The 19,574-nt window shown below is 42.1% G+C and overlaps 1 protein-coding gene across 2 annotated transcripts in view; it reads right to left on the reverse strand.

The window, feature by feature from the left end:
• ROCK1 (Rho associated coiled-coil containing protein kinase 1) overlaps nt 1–16,387 on the reverse strand; it is an 83,274-nt gene extending 66,887 nt beyond the window's left edge. For both annotated transcript variants that reach the window (XM_062488387.1, XM_062488378.1), the window contains exon 1: nt 16,295–16,387. In XM_062488387.1, the coding sequence (XP_062344371.1) occupies nt 16,295–16,387 (93 nt within the window). The remainder of the gene's footprint in view (nt 1–16,294) is intronic.
• Nucleotides 16,388–19,574: the final 3,187 nt, after the last annotated feature.

Genomic DNA, 19,574 nt, shown 5'->3' on the forward strand with positions numbered 1-19,574 from the left:
TAACATTTACAGTGAAAATTATTTAAGAGAGTAACAGTGGTTTATTTCTTTGCCCACTTAGAAACTAGATTTGTTATGCATTGATTCTGTGGTTGAGTTTCTTCCATGTCTTCGGGCCACTATCTCTAAAACTTTTTCTCTTTAAGTCTCTTTCACTCTCACAAGACCAGATATACCATTAAAAGAGAAATTAACATTGTAGTGCTCAGTACAGATATCATATCCTGTACGGTGTCACTGCAGAAAATGGGACCTTGGTAGCTGAGAAAACAATTTGTACATATAGCACATACCATTACTTTGTGCTTAACTAGAACTGCTGCAAACATGTCATTGCACTGATTTAAGAGCTTCACTGAGGCTCTGAAAGAAACTAAGAAAAGGCAAAGAGAAAACCAACCAGTGAAACACTATGGAAATTTTTTTCCTCCAAAAATGGAGGATCACAGAACCACAGAACAGTCTAGATTTGGTGGTAACCTCAAAAGTTCACCTGGTCCAACTGCTCATGCAACAGGGAGCCTTGATGAGATTGCTCAGCACCCTGCTGAGTCTTGAAAACCACCACCAATGGGGATTCCACCACATCCCTGAGAACATTGTACCAATGACTGATTACTGTCACAGTAAAAAATTTCTTTTGTACATTAAACCTCTCCTAATACAACATGTACATGTTGGCTCCTTTTCTCCTCCTGAAAAGACAGATTTCAGCTTCGTTGTAGCTGTCCTTTTAGTACTGGAACACTGTGATGAGGTCCCCCAAGCCTTCTCCAGGGAAACACCTCTTTTCCCTCAAAAACCAAGTTCTTCAGCCCTTTGATCAGCCTTGTGAACCTTCCTTTAGGACCCTCCTTGAATTGCAGGAACAAGAACTGGACACCACCCTACAGATGTGGCCTTACCAGCACTGAGTAGAATGATCATATCTCCAACTCTACTACTGACACCTCTGTATATGCAGCCTAGGATCCAGCTTGCCAGATGTGCTCTGCTGACTTGTGTCCACATTGTTGTCCCACAGGCACTCCAGGTCAGCAAGGCTGCTCCCAACCTCAGAGATCCTAGTCTGTACCAGGCTCTTTAGTTGTGTCAGCCCAGATATAAGACACTGCACTTGACTTTGTTAAACTTCATACTGTTTTTGCTTGCCCTCTCTTAGAGCCTGTCCAGGTCTCTCTATAAGATGCCTCTTCCTACTAAAGTGTCTCTTCCCTACTCAGTTCATCAGCAAATTTACTGAGGGTACTTTCAATGCCACCATCCAGGTCATGAAGGAAGACACTGGACAGCATTAGGCCCAGCATCCACCCCGGAAGACCCCGCTTGTGAGAGACTGCAAGCCTGGGTAAAACCCACTGACCACCACAAGTCCAGATGCATTTTTAAAATAGTACATATTTGATGTCTCACCAAAATTAATTCAACTCTATATTAGCAAACGTTAGGTAATTATTCCTTGTGCAACTTTGGTGTCACCATTCAGTATACAGAAATATTCTCATCACAGTTTCCTTCTAACAAAACCTAGAGTAGCAAATTACAATTGCACAGTATTGAAAACAAAAACTCCTCTCAATTTTTCTGAAGCTTAGAATACTTGAACTGAACTTGCAGATTTTTTTTTTTATTTTAAAGGAAAATGAATGTCATTATCTCATATTTTTCATCACATATAATGTGTATGCATGTATATAAAAGTGTGTGAAGGTACTAAGCATAAATTTCTTTTTATTCAATTCATTTATTTAATAATTATCTTGAGTGACTGATGAAGCTTTTCACAGAAAGGCTTTACTGGAAATCTGTTAAGCAAGCTTCCAGGTTTAAAAAGCACATAATAATTGCATATGAATTCATTAAGGTACAAAACCACTACTACTCAGCATGTAAGACTAACAAAAAGGAGAATTATTTCAGAGAACTAATAAACTATTTATTACAACCCTCAAACTGCTTAGGTCAATGGAACATTTTAGTGATCTTCCCCCTTTCCTCCAGTGATTACACCACTGGAAACTATGGCAAACAGGAACAGTCTCTCGTTATACTAATGAGCATTATCAGCTGAATATTGGACACTGCAGTTAAAGTGAAACTTAAAAAACACTTATCTTCATTTTAACAGCTTTGTATACATGCACAACACAGTTCAAACACCCAATACTGACATTTTTCCACTGAAAGCATCAAATTTCATTAAGCTTTTCTTTGTGTAGTTTTCCTCCTAAAAAGTGATTCTCTGCCACACATTCAATGCAAAGAGTGCGATGAAAATTATGAACATGCTACTAAAAAAGCTATTGTATTGTAAAAATTTACTTATTATATTGAAGCACAGTAATTTTTAGGTTAGCATACACAGAAACTAATTTTCTTTACTTAAAAACAGTATTTTGCAATCACAAGCCCATGTCCTTGTAAATCACTTTTCCCTACTTATCTGTGGGAATATCTGGAGCTTAAGAAAAACACAGCTCTAACTCAAAAGGATAACCCTCTCAATGATTTTTTTGAATGATGTTGGGAATCTAGAGAGGTTCCAGCTGACTGGAAGCTGGTAAACATTGTCCCAATTTAAGAAGGGCAAGAAGGATGACCCTGGAAACTACAGGCCTGTCAATGTCATTTCAATGACTATTAGAGAAAAGCTTATTTGGGAAGGTATTGAAAAACACCTGAAGGAGAATGCAGTCATCAGTCACAATCAGTATGGGTTCTGAGGGGAAAATCCTGCTCAACAAACTTAATTCCCTCTTACGACAAGGTAACCCACCTAGGTATCAAGGGAAGCCAGCTGATCTAATCTTCTGGGATTCCAGTAAAGCTTTCAGTACTGCCTTACAGTGTCCTGTTGGACCAAATGTCCAGCATTCAGCTGGATAAACACACCATGGGACAGGCAAGCAACTGGCTCACAGGTCAGGCACAAAGGGCTGTAGCAAATGGGGTGAACATCAGACTGCTGACCTGTCACTAACAGGGCTCTGCAGGGCTCTATCCCTCCACAGGACCTTGTGCCCATCAACATCTTCATAAATTACTTGGATGCAAAACTGGAAGGAATACTAAGTAAGTTTGCCAGTGGTACTAAATTGGGAGAAGCTGTTGACTCCCTCAGAGGCAGGGAGATCCTGCTGAGAAACATCAACAGATTTGAGGGGTAGGCAACCACCAACCATATGAACTTTAACAAAAGACAAGTGCTGGATTCTGCACCTGGGATGGGGCAATCCTGGATGTACATACAGACCAGAACGAGAGGCTGGAAAGCAGTGCTGCAAAAAGGGACCTGGGGGTCCTGTTGATGGCAAGCTGAATCTGAGCCAGCAATGCCCTGGCAGCCAGGAGGGCCAAGCATGTCCTAGGGGCATCAGGAACAGCATCACCAGCCAGGCAAGGGAGGGGATTGTCCTGCTCTGCACTGGGGCAGCCTCATCTCGAATCTGGGGCCAGTTTTGGGTGCCACAAAACTACAAAGATACAAAGCTTTTAGATAGTGTCCCAAGGAGAGCCACAAAGGTTCTTCAGGGCTTTATGAGGAATGGCTGAGATCACTTGGCTTGTTCAGCCTGGAGGAGACTGAAGGGAGATCTTGCTGCAGCCTTCAACACCCTCATGAGGGGAAGGAGAGGGGCAGACACTGATCTGCTCTCTCTGGTGATCAGTGACAGGACCCAAGACAATGGCATGAAGCTGTGTCAGGGGAAGTTTAAGTTTGATATTAGGAAAAGGTTCTTCACCCAGAGAGCAGTTAGACACTGGAACAGGCTCGCCAGGGAACTGGACCTACCACCAACCCTGACAGAGTTCAAGAAGCATTCTGACAACGTACAAGGTGTGATCCTTGGGATTTGTAAAATGTGCAACGTCAGGATGATCCTTGTGGGTCCATTCCAACTCTGCACTTCTGTGATTCTACAAAAATAACTAAAAATTTGAAGGCAATGGATTATACTAAAATAGCAATTTGTAACATAACAATGAAGATGCAGTGTTAAACAGATTCACACCTGCCTTTTTACTTGCTGTGGAGGTTTTTGTTGGCCATTAGTGTTTGACAAGTCCTTGTAGCTTGAGGTCTGCTTTTCTAATACTAATGACCTCTCTATTACCAATGAAATTTCCCTACCTCTTAAAAGGAGTACAAAAAGTAACTTGCCTCCACACCATCAAACCCACAAATTGTGGGGGTTGGGGGAAGTACTTCCTTATTTTAGATGCAGGAAACAGAAATACAAAACAGACTCACAAAAAGACTGAAGAAATTGGGAAACCCTAACTTAAGGCACATCAGGCCAAACCAACAATTCCACCACCAAAATCATCTTTAATTATCATCTTACTAATTTTTATGCCTGTTTGCCAAACCTCATATAATTATCTTTCAGACAAGACTTCCTTCTCCACAAAGGGCATTTTTTTGGTTCTTATACCCAACCTCTGCCACACCACAAATGTTATCCGTTGTGTTCTGCAGTTAAAAATACTCAAAAGTAAAGAAGGATGTATGAAGGATACTACACTGATGCTTCCTATTTGTTGATATTTTATTTACTAAGGCAAGAAGATAACATGGCACACCAATTCATTTCACCTCCTGTCTTTTCAAGAAATATTTGACTGGTACTCAAACAAGAAATATTTAAATTGAATGACTGACCTTCCACAACCTCAACATCAAAAGGTTGCATTTTTTTGTAATTGTCAAGAATTTAGTCATTTATGGCAGGCAAATACCCATTGTACAAGTTTAAGAATTAACTCAAGACTATAAATTGACAGGACTGGCATTACTGACAAAATCATTTTTGTCAACTGTCCCATTAGTTGCTTCTCCTTCTCACATCAGAACATGATTATTGGTTTTACTTCTACTGCAAAAGTGAAACAGAAATTATCTGAAGACTGAAGAACACATGACAACAGACACCACCCTTCTGGATTTAAAAATTAGGTGATTCTTTTATTTTGCAGAGATGAGAACACAGGTATCTTGCCCAGCTTGGTCAGGAGCTCTTATTGGTAACACTGCTTCCACCTTCTTCTGGATGTAGAAAGGAAGATTAACAAATAAATCAGCTCATTTCTGTGAGCTGCACTTCATTACACCTAAAAGACATTTGTTTATCATGAAGAAATACAAGGGAAGCAAGATCTACAGAGAATGATCTAATCTTAAGCACAAGCTTTAGCTCTAAGTTACAAGTTCAAGTGTTAAAGATTGTGTCTTTTTCCATTGTTATGGAAGAGGTTATGTTGATTCCAACTCCTCTGAAAAAAACCTACTTATTTTTGTAAAAACATCATACTACTTTTCAAAGTAATTCTCCAAAATCTCATTACCATATTTCTTTTTTTTCCACTTCTGCTAACCGATCAGCTCAGAAGACTTGTTCTTAAATTACATGTAAGGGCCTATAAGAAGAATTACCAGTCAGAAGAAAGCTTAGGATTTCAACTTTTTTCTACAATACACCTTTGCAGAACACTGTTATTTCCTCCCACAAAATATGAGTAATGCAGCACCACTGTAAGGTAAGATTTTTGATGTTGAAACATACTAGAAAGAAAGCAAAATATGTTCTGCTTTGGTAGAGTTCGTCAACCTCTCACAAGACACTTAGATTTGAAGAAAACCTTCAGCTGCCTATTCTGGTTGAATCTTACACTGAAAAAATAAGCTTCTACTTACAGGGCTTTATAAGTAGAAACTTTGAACCAAACTTCCCAACCTGCAAATAAATGGCTTTGATCAACCTTTTCTTTTATTTCGGACCACATCTATGAGTCTATCACGCTGCAATGAAACAGGGTATGTAAAAAGAGAAAGGAAACAAATCCCTTTCACTCTCCCCTAGAATTCACAGTTCTCAGACCCTTCTTTCCCATGAACTTACCAAGAACTATGACAGACACTATTCTTTATATGAAGGTGAAGTTAATCTGTCTCCCTTCTTTGCCAGAAGCTCAAAGACAAGACAACCAAAGAAAAAAACAATGCAGCCATCCCAACTATTCTCTGATGCCAGCCAAAATCAACTGTAGAGAAGGCAGAAAGTTAAAATGGAGTTTTCTAGAGTCACTGCAGTCCCAGATCCAAAGCAGCTCCTGCAGCACCAGTATCTAACCCCCCAATCTTACCTCTAAATGGGGTATCTGCTTAAATCCCAAGTCCAAACTACACAATGTATACATAACACTATTAACATGAATTCAGAAGGACAAAAGCTTTCTTACCCAAGCCAGAAGGCATTTGAGGACAGAAAAGAAACAAAAGGAAAACACTTCAAAGATTCCTCTGACCTTACACTCATCAAGAATTAGAGCAAGAGGGACTTTTAGTCCTTTCCTTACCCCAATACAATCTCCCCCAAAAAATGAATGAACAGCTCTGAGCACACAAGTTGTGTGATACAAGACCTTCTTTGTGCTACAACTTTATTCTTTAGACAAACAACCCAGAATGCTCCTAAATATGGTTTTCCTAACAAGAGTCTTCATAGCTTGATTCAGAACCACATTGTGACTAGCTCTAATGATTTCTCTGACCACCTGATTTTGCAAGTCAAAACTATCTCCAAACACTTTAAGGTCATGCTACTTCCAAAAACCACATGCACAAAACAGTTTGTGGAATATCAGGCTAAAAATAGCCATGCACATTTTAGTAAAAGACAGAACACAAAAGCTCCTCCAGGAACCCTACTAATTTATTTGCTACAGAGAAAGCCCAGCTCTTTAATAACGCATCCAATTATAAATTCAGTGTACTAAAAAAAAAAAAATCCCAAAACAACCAATCACCAAACCCACTGTTCAAACAAAAAGCAACCCAATAAGCAACAATCATATTAATAGCTCAGCTTAGCTTTCAATCACAGGTCTTCATGAGCACTTTGCTCCACAAATGTTGGCAACAACAGCCTCTCTTTCAAAAGCCATGGTGATTGTTGCCAATACTAGCAAGAGAAAAAATTTCAATTCCTATTGAGTCTACCACTTGGCTAGCACAACTTTTGGCCTTGAATTTCCACAAAAGAGGATATATAGCATGTAACAGCAGGTTTGAAGGGTCCCAAGACCACCAAAAATTGTATCATTGTTATGCTGGCAATTGTTTGTTTAATAGCCAATGAACTTAGCAGTAAATTAAGTTGAAGGAGGAGGACAGCTACCCACTAAAGATGTATTAGAGCAATAAACAAGCCATCACTGAAGTGGCAGAACCACCTTCCCTCTTTGAAAGGAGAGAATAAATTCTCTCAGCTCACTAATGACAGCATTCTTTGCACGCCTACAATCAAACCTACTTTCTAAGAAGAGATTAGTATAAAAATACATTTGTATAACCAGATTTCATAACAAAGAAGGGAATTCTATGATTCCACCTCTAACACTGACAGCAGTGCAGAGTACCAACACAAAAGTTGTGAGGCATCAGTATCATCTCTATTTTCAACCACAGCTTCATGTCCTGCCTGGTATTATTCCCACAACCCAGCACCTGCAAAAAGCACAAGCCAAGTATAACCAGCACTCACTCACTGCTTGTCCTATCCTCACCTCACTCCTCCCTGAAGAATCTTCCCCATCCACTCCTACTTGGTTACCTCCTGGGGGGAGAGGTTTCTTCCCCTGTTAAGTATTTAACAGAGTCACTGCGCACTTGTAGCCAAATGAGCTCCCAGGTCTCAGGGGTGGAATTAACATGCTAGCCTGTCATCCATACTTTAGGAAGATGGTGCTTGTTGCAGTGACACCTTACACTTCAGCTTCTCTGAAGTCAAAGTTTGAAGCTGAAGTCTCTCCTCAGAAGACTGCCTGAAAACTCTACAGGCAGTCTCTCCTCTTTACCAGTCTCTCAGGGACAGTATCATCACATTAGTATCACAAAGTCTTTCACTTTTCTAGGCCAATAAGGAAGTCCTACCCAGCATCCCTCACTGCCTGTCAGGATTAAAATGATCTGTGTACACGGGATACAGAAAACACAAAGCTACATGAAAAATTGAAAAATCATGAAAAACTGAAGTGGCATTCATGGAGTGAAAACTGGAAATCACAGCAAGGTATTCACTCTCTTTTTAGCTCCAACAGAAGAATCCTACATCTCTTCCAACCACAGTCACAAATTAACTATGAGGTTATGAATTCACAGCAACTGACCCCTCAGATACAAATCTTTATGCTTAAAATATCTGAATCTACAGATGCCTCCATGCAGAAAGTTCCTCTGGTCTTCTGTGGCAGACACCTTTCAAAATTATTTGGGCTAGAAACAGATTTACTGAACAAGAAGTCCAGACTCTGCAAATAAATGCCAAGTGACTACTGATGACTTTTCTATTTAGTTTTGATGAATTTTATTTTCTGCTGTGTGAAACGTCAACAGAGAAAGTATTCTGAGAAGTGGAAAATTACAGGCTGCCCAGAGAAGTTGTAGAGTTGTCAAAATCCTTCCTGGGCAATCTGGTCTAGGTGACTCTATCAGAGCAGAGGGATAAGGGACCCCCCAGAGGTTCCTTCCAGCCTCAATCATTCTGTGAAAAAAACATAATTTGTACTCAACAATATACTACTTTCCCACAATACATGGTAATAAAAATTAAGAAGGCAGATTTCCAAATTATCAACCAAAGTAACTGATTTAGACAAAAGAAACAAATGATCAAACAGTAGCCTGTTGGAGATGAATGCCAGAACCATTGTTCTTTCACACTTTCCTACTGGAAATAACCATCATGGCTATAATACAAGTTTTACTAACCATCTGCTGAAAAATGTAGTATCTCCAACCACAAAACAGGAAAAAATTTCCTAGCTGAAATCTCCAGATGTCAAAAGAAGCTTCTGGCTTCCTCTTCTTCAAAAAGCTAATTCCAGATGACATAGTTAGTTCTGTGCAGTCAGGGGTTCTTTTGGCTGCTATTTATTTGCTAAAAATTAAGCTCAGCCTCCACAGAAACAATATTTTCACAGCAGTCAGGGAGTACACAGGAAAACAGCCATCTTCTATTAATGCATTTTCAACATAGACATCTAACCCCACGTTTTTCCCTGAATATATTCATACCTTAGCATTTAATACATCTGAATATAGTGCAGTACCAACTACTATGCTGCTTTTAAGAGAAAAAAATATAAAGACATAATTAGTCAATATTTATATAACTATTAGAATTTGAGGATTTTTTCCTAAGAGAATATTATGACTCATGAATATCTGTAAGAAAAAAACAAAAATGTGTTCCACTTGTGTCTCCAGTTTTATTATAAGCTCCACAGAACAAACACACTCAAGCTAGAAACACTTTTAGGTAGTTCCAATCTAGAGTCCAAAATAAAAGCCTTAGTGTGTACAGTGTTTCCTACAGAGCTTCCCAAGCATTAGGTTTTTGCATCATCTCAGACCACACAACTGATAGAAGTCAAGAAAACCCTCACGTATCTCTGAGCTCTATGAAAGAAACAGAAAAATTAATGCACAGAAGAAACATAAGAGAAACTAAAATAAAGAAACCTGCAGCTGGATGTCAATTAGAACCTACTAATAAAGACATATTACATACTGTCCTCATGACAGTTTTTATTGTATAAATATTGACAAGCAGGGGAGTGGCAGGCTTTCAGTTAGTGAAAGCCAATCCTTTACAAGATTTTGAGTATCAGAATAGACTTTGACCCGTGCTCCAGCCAGAAGCTGCTGCTGATCTTGTGCCGGTTCTCCCTTAGCAACACGGGCAGCCAACCCAGCCAAGCAGCTCCTGCTCTTCCAGACAGTCTCCAGACAGCTGTAACTGAAGATGCACCACAGCACCTCACACCCTGCCAACTACAGACATATCTCTACCCTGCTGACTGGAGACTTCAGCACAGACAATCCAATCATCTCAGCACAGCAAATGGACATAGACAAGAGAAGCCCGAAAAAACTTTCCTTTTTCTCAAATACCCTATTTCAGTGCTTGTTCAATCACTGTTCACAGTATCATTTAGGTCAGAAAATATCTCTAAGATCTTTGAGTCCAACCATTTCCCTAGCACTGCCAAGAACAATCACTGAACCGTGTCCCCATGTGCCACACCTACACGTCCCTTCCAGGGATGGGGACTCCATCACTGCCCTGGGCAGCCTGTTCCAATGCCAATGATCCAGCATCACAGTTTTCCTGCTGCACGTGGCTCTCTGCTCCTCCTGTTTGCTGTCCATGCTTGGATGCCTTGGATTAATTTGAGTGGTAATTTCAGGAGATTGCTGAGGAAGCTAAAAGATGGTGTTATTTGCATTTGCTTTAAATGAGCAGTAACTGGGTGTTGCCTGCATAGAGCCTGCAGTTTTACCAATATTGTCTCATCATCCTTCTGGCTTTATTGCTGCTGGAATGACTGGACAAATTAAGGCAAAGACAGAAAAGTCTTCAACCATTATCCAATTTTGTTCTCAGAGAAATTCGTTCAGTTTTTCGGTACTTCCATTTGGAATTGCCATTTCTTGACAACAAAGGAGTTTTGATAAATAAAATCAAGCAACATCCACCAAAAAAAGATTTTAATTACATGGTTTGGGACCTCTTAAATTCAAGATAAACATCTTGTAAAAAAACAAACATCTCAGTGTTCTTTGGTAAGAGACTTTAAAAAGCTTTTTATTTAGTACTAAAATATGACCTAAGGAATTCTGCTAACAGCAACTGTGAGGCTACCAACATCACCTACTCAAAGGGCTTCTCAGTATTTATTAAGTACTCGATGAGTGGCTCCTGAAGCTATCACTGTCCTCGAAGATTTACAGACCAACAGGTTGATTTTCAATTTGTCCAACAAACAAATTCCAGGTGTTTCCCTCTTCCTTCCCTCAAGCAATAAAAACCCACTCTGCAGTCACCAGGGAAAATGACATTGTTTACAAATATTTTTACTTTGTAAGAGCATTTATAGCTTAGTTGGGTGTTTTATTCCTCTTGTCGAAACATGTCCTAACATCAACTTTCTATTATCATTCCTCATTAAAATTTTTTATAAGAAAAATAAATAATTACATTCCTACACAGCCTCTAGTTCTATAAGCAGAAGAACTGGCTAAGTTAACTATTAATTCATCTGTAAAACCTACCATACACCATGAAACATGATAACCATTTGACAGTTCCACATCTCTACTCTTAAATTTCTAAAGGCTAACGTAATACTAAAAAATTCTTAAGAGATGCAAAAATAAGAACCCACCAAGTTACTGTATTCTCAAAGCCAACTTAAGAGTTGCATTTTACTTTTGACTAACATATCAAGATATATATTTTATCATTAACTTAACATCAGCCTTTATATCCCATAATCAGTAGTGATGAGAAGCTAATATTAACATTAATGTTAAATAACATTATTGATATTAATTAGCATAATACTAGTAATTAACATAGTGATTATCAACAATTCATATTAAATTTTTTTGCATATCAAGTTCATATATGGTGACTTGAACACATGGGATTGCATTTCCAGGTTAGCCAGAAATCTTATTTTGAATCTAACTACCAAATCACAGAATGATTTGGGTGAGAAGGGACCTTTAAGGATCATCCAGTACCAACCCCTGCCATGGGCAGGGACACCTTCCCCTAGACCAGGTTGCTCAAAGCCCCATCCAATCTGGCCTTGAACACTTCCACAGATGGTGTATTCACAACTTCTCTAGGCTATCTGTTCCAGTGCCTCACCACCCTGCCAGTAAAAAACTTTTTCCTCATGTCCTATCCAAACCTATACTCATTTCAATTTAAAGCCCTTGCCCTGACACTAACAGCCCCTGCCAAAAAGGTCATTTTCTGACAGATGAGCCAGAAATTCAGATAAAACCTCCAAGTCCTGCTCTCAAACCACTCAACACCCTATCTGTTCTAATACTGGTGATTGCCCCGACACAACTGCAGACCTTCCACTCGGATCTAAAGAATGATAGAAACATCTCCAAGGAGATTTTGTCAGTCACAACACTTTCCCTTACTTTGGACTATCTTCAGACAACTTACAGAATTCTGAAGCTGACAATCTGCAAATGTTCATGAAGTTCTGCTTCTTGAATACATATATATACATATATATAAGAAGCTTCATTACCAATCAAGGAAGCTTGTCAGATACCAAATTTTTCTAGCATTTAATCACTCAGACTTCAAGAGCAGAGTCAGCGTAGTTTCAGTCAACGTGATTTCAACAGCTATTTGTTTGATACCTCTAAAGTAAAGGTATTTTCAGTTATTTACTTTTTATTTATTGCTTTTTAAAAATGTATTATCAAAATCCCTAATCACAAAGTCTTCAGAAGTGCTTTCTAACAGATTTCACAGAAGGCAAATATATCTAGTAACAGAGATAAATATATAGAACTCCAAAGATGAGGAGCTAACCTTGCCTTTTCCTATGCAAGACATGAACATTAATTAATCTAGCTGATGAAACAGGCCTAGGAAAAACAGGTGCATCAAGCTCTGTAGCTATGCATTTTTGCTGCAACAAAAATGGAAACCTCTTCAGAGTAGATAAAACAAGTTTGTGATATGTAGTGTTTACTGTTGTCAGTTAATTTAAAGACAAACTGCTCAACAAATGAAATCTTTGACATCTTTGAAGACTGAGACCACCAAAAGTGTGAAGTTTTTAAAATCAACCATGGAAGTAATTGACTAAGTACCAGAATAATTATAGTATTATATTGTTAAATATATATAAAGGGAATATGTATAATAACTCAAGTGCCAGTATAAACCATGAAAACACTCTTCGTGAGTTCTTACCTGAACACAGAGAGCACCAAAATACATTTTGGTTAAAAGTTACTAGTCATTTTAGAATCAAAAGCATAGGCAATTTCAGGTCAAAATGTCCCATATCTACACACTTATTAACCCCTTAACTCCCCACTTTTCAAAAACTGTAAGCCCACAAATTCCAGTAATTTACTAAAACCGGGGTTCTTTCCAAAAACTGTTGAGCAACGATGCTCACTGAATGCTGCTTTTCAGTGTTTAAGCTCATGAGACACTTAGCTCAAGTTCATAGTCACTTACACTGCCTTTGGGCCTACTCAGCACCCCCCTATGGAATTCACCGGGATCTGACCACTGCACACCCCACAGTGTGACCACCTCTCTAACACAGCCTTCACAGTGTTATTAGATCTTTTGGGGACTGTAGAACTCCTAGTACCATATATTTTGAGAAAATGCACTACATGACGCTGTGACATATTGTCTACACTTAACTCATGCTTGAGCCTCCCTATGCCTCATTAAAAAAAAAGACAGTTTATCTAAGATTCCCCTGCCTAGTGCTAAATCAAGTGCATGGAAGTGCCAAATAAATAAATTTAGTTACAGACAGCTGCAACTTAAATAATTTTCTTACTCTGTTTTTTTTTTATTACAGTTGCATAGGAGAAAAATAAACACGTCTCTCTCCTACACTTCAGCTTTATGAATTTCCTTCCTGCCGCATGTAAATTGAAGTCACAAGCCCCTCAGTGTGCCTTTTCCGCCTGCTCTGCTCTGTTGTCAGCACTCTTCTCCCACACCTTCCTGAAACGGTAACACATCTTCCTTTGTATCAGGCCCCACCCCCATCTTCGTTTCTTGGAGTTCTCATTCTACCACACATACAAATTCAGAATCTTCCTATCATACAGAATATAGCTTATTACATTTACAAAACCCAAAACGGCTACAAATTTAAAGGTTATTCCATGTCTTGCCCATTAGTCTACAAAGGGTACAAATTGACAGAGAAGAAAAATAAGAACAGAAGAAAAATGAAGCAAAGTTAGAGGATAAAACTATCCCAAAAAAGCCAAGAGCATTGCTGAGACTTTTCATCGTACAGCCAAGAATAAAAAAAAGTTTCCTGAATCTAAACGAAACCCATCATTTTAAACCTACACATACAGAACATCAGATGCTCAAGTGTCTGTATATCAGCTATTCATGTATTTCCACTCAGATATGCAGTTAGTTATCACCTTTGCTTAGGAAAAGTCAATGCAGTTAAAAGGAATATCAATGCACTACTTTAATCAAAGGTTTAAAAAAATTAAATTTTTAAAGTTTTATTAGAAAGAATTCTGGTATGTAGTCTGATCACAAAAACATGATTTTACTTTTTTTTTAAGTGTACTACGTCTGAAGTCTGTCATTTCCCTCTAACTGAGACTTGAAGAGAAAGGAATGGGGAGTACATTTCAGTAGGTATTTAAATGCAGATCAATTATATCTACACCTAAGCATTTCTTCCTTAAAAGCATATCCATACAGATTTTAATGGATTTAATATACAAGTAGTATGATGATTGTAGCGTGACTTATTGCACTAAGAACTGGTGTAAAATATTTAAGATGTTTAGAAAATGTTAGGATACGCAAATCCTTCTATAGAAAGACCCCAAGAACGAGTAAAACAAAGTATAAGTCTAGCCAGAGGAAGACTGATGTAACTGACCAAACACACATAAAGTTATCTTACCAAGTGATTCCCCCAGAAGCAGCACTTTCTTTTTTAACTGGTAATAGTTCAAAGGAAATTTCCTAAAAAATTGACACTTCAAAGGACCTTAAAATCTGGGATGCAAACACATGTTCTGAAACTTTCAGCGAGCATGACAGGAAGCATCCCAGCAAGTTCGTTCCCAAACTGACTACAGCTTAGCTCCTAATCACAATTAAGATAACTGAAATGGGGCAAATCCTTAAACTGATTATAAGATTAAGGAATACGGTTAAAGATACTACCAACTGCATGTCTGATACCTGCCAATTCCTTCCTACCACTGCAGGAAGGTCCCCACAGAACAGCCAGCACTCAAGCACATAGAGCAAACTGAGCCATGGTTCAAGTAAACTCTGGACTCTTAGCTGACTCTGTACTCTTGACACCTATCAATAGAACCTGGCTGTAAAAATGTCTGATCAGTCTTGAGGTACCAAAACTGACACACTATATCCTAAGAACCAGAGGTCTCCTCATTAGCTGTGGTTCTAAGATGACAGATAGGTAAAGCAGATCAAGAGAAGCAAGTCAACCAGAAGATGCAGTTCTATTTTCCTTTGTTACAGCAGCATCCACAAGGCTCTGCTTTTATCTGGGGATGTAGGTTTGACCTGCCAACACTTCAGAAGCTCACAAACCTGTAATAAGCTAAAGAGAGTAAACAATATTGTGAACTTAGGGAGATTCTTGCTCTACACTTTTAATCTCTCCACTGCCTTATGCTCAAGTAAGCTTTCTGCCAAGAACCATGCAGCACAAAATGACTATTAAGAGCTATCTCCACCCCCACACCTCCCTTCCCTTCCAACCCCAAATGTCAGAGTTCATACAAGGAACAAATTCAATTTATTTGTTCTTCTCTCTGACAACAGAAAGCCAGGGAAAAAATACACTAAAGAACTTCCATCACTTGCTCCAAAGAAAACAAGCCCTCTACTTCAGTGTGAAAGCACAAATTACACTTTGGTACTATTTAAGGACATCTTTAGGCGTATCTAAGGACCCAGATGCATCCCAAACAAACTGGTTGGATTTGGCATGCAGTTTACTGAGGTACTAAGTGAACTAAATGAGAACTAAAAGATCATGCAATTCTGTCAATCAGCTACCAAATGACGTTGGTTGGTTTTATATCAGGAAGCGTTATGGTTTGCTTCCCTATGATGCAATTCTAACACTGACAGCGCTGGTGAGATCCAGCAATTAGGTACGTACGATACATCATGGAAACAAGAAGCGAGCAGTCCTTTACCCCAGGCCTAGTACAACCAGCAGTTTAAAATGCATTGACACTCCTGCCCCCACACGTAAGGGCTCACTAATCGCGTTATACTCAACTGTTAGCGCTGCAGCGCTTAACCACAGCATAAGAGCACCTCAGTCTTTAAAAAAGTTGTCGGAACTGGTATCAAAGCTATTTGAAGTCCTGTGCTCGCACAGAGGAGCGGCACCCACGAATCCCCCCCTTGTGGAAAGGCTCCACAGCCCCTGTGACAGCCGGCGAGGCACAGAGCAGTGCGCGGGGCGAGAGGCGACAAGTGCGACTAAGGCAGGGCTGGGCAGGCATCTCCTTGGCATGAAGCAGCTCTCCCGGCACACGGGCACATTCACGCACCCTCAGCCCAACTCTGAGTAAACAAAACACCAGCGCAGAGCTGAGCAGGGCGGTGACTCAGCCAGGAGTGCGAGATTCGGTCCCACAGGGTAAGGAATTCGGGGAGACGTGACCGGGGGCCCATCGGCGCTCCCTACTCACCAGCAAACAGTCCACGTTCACTTCGGACTTGGGGTCCTTCAAAGTCACGTCGATTTTCTCAAACCGAGACTCAAAACTTTCTCCCGTCGACATGTTTCCGGAGATAAAAAGTTTCCCTTATTCCAGAGCAAAGTAAGGTTTAAAAAAAAAAAATGTGTAAAAGTAAAAAACTAGACAGAAACAGGCGAGCACAAAAGAGAAACCACAGCCTGTACCAGGCTGAGGAAGCGCCTCCTGCGAGATCCCTTCAATCACAGAAGTCTCTGGGGCAAGTCCCCGTCAAGGCGGCAGAGAATCCAACGGGAACCAGCAGCGGGCGGGGGACGAGGTTGCTTCTCCCCCCGCTCCTCCAGGCACGCACGCAGCTTCCCGGGATGCTCACAGCTCCGCAGCAGCAGGTTTCCTCTCCCTCCCTCCTCTGCTCGGGCCCCACCGTCTCAGCATTCCCATTTTCCCAGCCGGGGAAGCCGTCCCGGGATCCAGCGTAGCGGTCCCTCCTCCTCGCCCTGCTGCTGCAGCGCCGGCGGGTCGGTGCCAGGTTCCGGAGCGCGGCTTCCTTTCCGGTGAACCAGAAGAAGCAACAGAAGAAGGGAAAACAAGGGAAAAGAAAAAAAAAGAAAGAAAAAAAGACAAAAGCCTGCAGGCACACCAACAATGCAAAAATGGATGGAAAAATAAAACTTAGGGGAATCCTCTCGACGGCGTGTTTCAGCACCGTGGGGTCGGTCCGTCCGGGGGTACGGGGCGAGGAAGCGAGGACGGCACCGGGCGAGTGCCCCCGCGGGCGGCGGACGAGTCACCTCACCGGCGGAACGGCCGCAGCAGCATCTTTCTTCCTCTCTCCTCCTCGCTGCCTTACGCCGCTGCCAACGCCGGTTCAGCCCCCTCCTCTCCGCTCCTCTGCCTCCCACGGACGGGACGGCAGCCCGGATCGCCTCAGGACCGACCCGAGGTTGCGGCGTGCTAGGGGAGGAGGGAAGGAGGCGGCTTAAGGGGAGGGGAGAGCGTGAGGTCCGGCGGCTGCAAAGGAACCTGCGAGAGCCACCAACATGTCCGCCTTCCTGTTTGAACAGTCGGGACGGGGCGCGGGGCGCATGCGCGGGGGGAACGGCTCCGGTGCGGGCGGGGACGGGACGGGACGGGACGGGACGGGACGGGGGCGCGCGCCTGGGAAGGAATCACAGTAACAGAAGCAATTAGGTTGGAAAAGATCTCCGAGACCATCCAGGCCAACCCGTGACCGAACACCACCGTGTCAACTAGACCATAGCATTGAGTGCCACATCCAGTCTTTCCCTTAAACACCTCCAGGGACCATGACTCCACCACCTCCTTGGGCAGTCCGTTCCAATGTCCAATCCCCCTTTCTGTGAAGAGACTCTTCCTCACGTCCAGCCTAAGCCTCCCTTGGTGCACCTTAAGGCCATGTCCTCCGGTCCCGTTGCTTGTTGCCTGGGAGAAGAGGCCGACCCCCAGCTGGCTACAGCCTCCTCTCAGGTGGTTCTGGAGCGGAAAGGTCACCCCCGAGCCTCCTTTTCTGCAGGCTGAACACCCCCAGCCCCCTCAGCCGCTCCTCATGGCACATGTGCTCCAGACCCTTCACCAGCCCCGTTGCCCTTGTGAAGGTAAAAGCGGGAGAGGCTCAACTGAGGGCGCTGGGCTCGGCACCGGTGCGGGCGGGCCGGGTGTGACAGCCAGCCCCGGCTCCGCCTTCCGGGAGCCGCTCTTTGTGTGCCCGCCCCCGCCCGGCGGTTCCGGCGGGAATTGCGCGGAGCCGACGGGCAGCGTCCTGCCGGGAGAAGCTCCCCTTCCCCCACCGGCTCCCCGTGCCGTAGGGGGATGTTGCCGCCGTGTTTCTGTCTCAGCTCCCCGGAGGCGCCTCAGCGCTGGTGGCTCCCGCCGTGTTGGCACGGCACGGGCACGGGCACGGGGGGACAAGTGGCGGCGAGGGTCGCCCCTGGAGCTGCTGTGGCCTCCATCCTTGGGGATCTTCAAAAGCCAGGCCTTGGGCAGCCGGCTGTGGGTGGTCCTTAGGTGGTCACTCGATGGAGATATTCCAGAACCACATGGGCACGATCCTGTGCCATGTGTTCTGGCATGATTCTGCTTGAGTGAGGGGATTGGACCAGATTATCCGCTGTATTTTCTTTGCAAGCTGACCCATTCTGCGGTTTTGTCCTGCCTGATCAGGGCGACTGGAGAAGTTGGCCTCCACAGATCCATTTCAGTGACAACCACTCTGCCATCCCATGTGTCCAGGGAAGGAGAGGCCAGCTTCTGCAGTGCCGGAAGTTCAAGCATTGCAGGTTATGTCCAGACTAGAGCCATGTGCAAGGTAGCACACCAAACACAGAAAGAATAGATACCAGCACTAAACATGTAACCTCTGCAGCGTGTATTGGTGCTTCCAGTTCAAACCTTATCCTCAGACCACTGCAGGGACCTTTTCCTTAAATAAGGAAACAATCACAGAATTGCTTAGGTTGGAAAAGACCTCTGACATCAGCCAGGCCAACCTCTGAAGGACCAGCACCATGTCAATTAGAACATGCCACTAAGTGCTACATCCAGTCTTTTCTACAACACCTCCAGAAACAGTGATTCCACCTTCTCCCTGGGCTGTCCAATGTTTAATAAACCTTTCAGTGAAAAAATTCCTCCTAATGTCCAGCCTGACCCTATTGTGGCTCAGCTTGAGACTCAAGCAAAGTAATGATTTCAAATAGTACTGGACAGAGGCCACTGTACTGGTTCGGTTCTTCCACTTCAGTTCCATAAATGGCAATGGCATTTTTACAAAGATCACTATAAACTGCATAGAGATCGTCAAGTCATTAATCTCTGGTCTCTGAACAGTTGCCAGTAGCAAACCTGAATCAGTAGCACTACGAGTTATTTTCCGTGTCATGGTTAGGAAACAAATTCATAGCCAAGTGATAGAGCATTTATGCTATTCAGTCTTGGATGTCAGTTCTTGCTATCTTGCTTTATTCAGAAAAAAAAAAAAAGGCATTCTACATTTTGTTTTTTCTTATCCACAGCTGCCTGCATTTTTTTTTTTTGTTTTCTGCTGAGAAGTATGTACAGTTAAAGCAAAAATACAGGCTATAGCAACATTTCTTGCTCTTGTTTTGTGCTGGCTACTACCACAGCCCTTTGATTCAGAGGGTTTGGTTGCTTTTGGAAATGCAGATGTTCCATTTCAGCAGCCACAGTCCAAAGAGAACATTTCCACAAGCTACAGGGTGTAGGCTTGGGATCATTTCATATGAGATGCAGT

This window comes from Cinclus cinclus, chromosome 1 (genome assembly GCF_963662255.1).
Source record: "Cinclus cinclus chromosome 1, bCinCin1.1, whole genome shotgun sequence".
Classification (NCBI taxonomy): domain Eukaryota; kingdom Metazoa; phylum Chordata; class Aves; order Passeriformes; family Cinclidae; genus Cinclus; species Cinclus cinclus.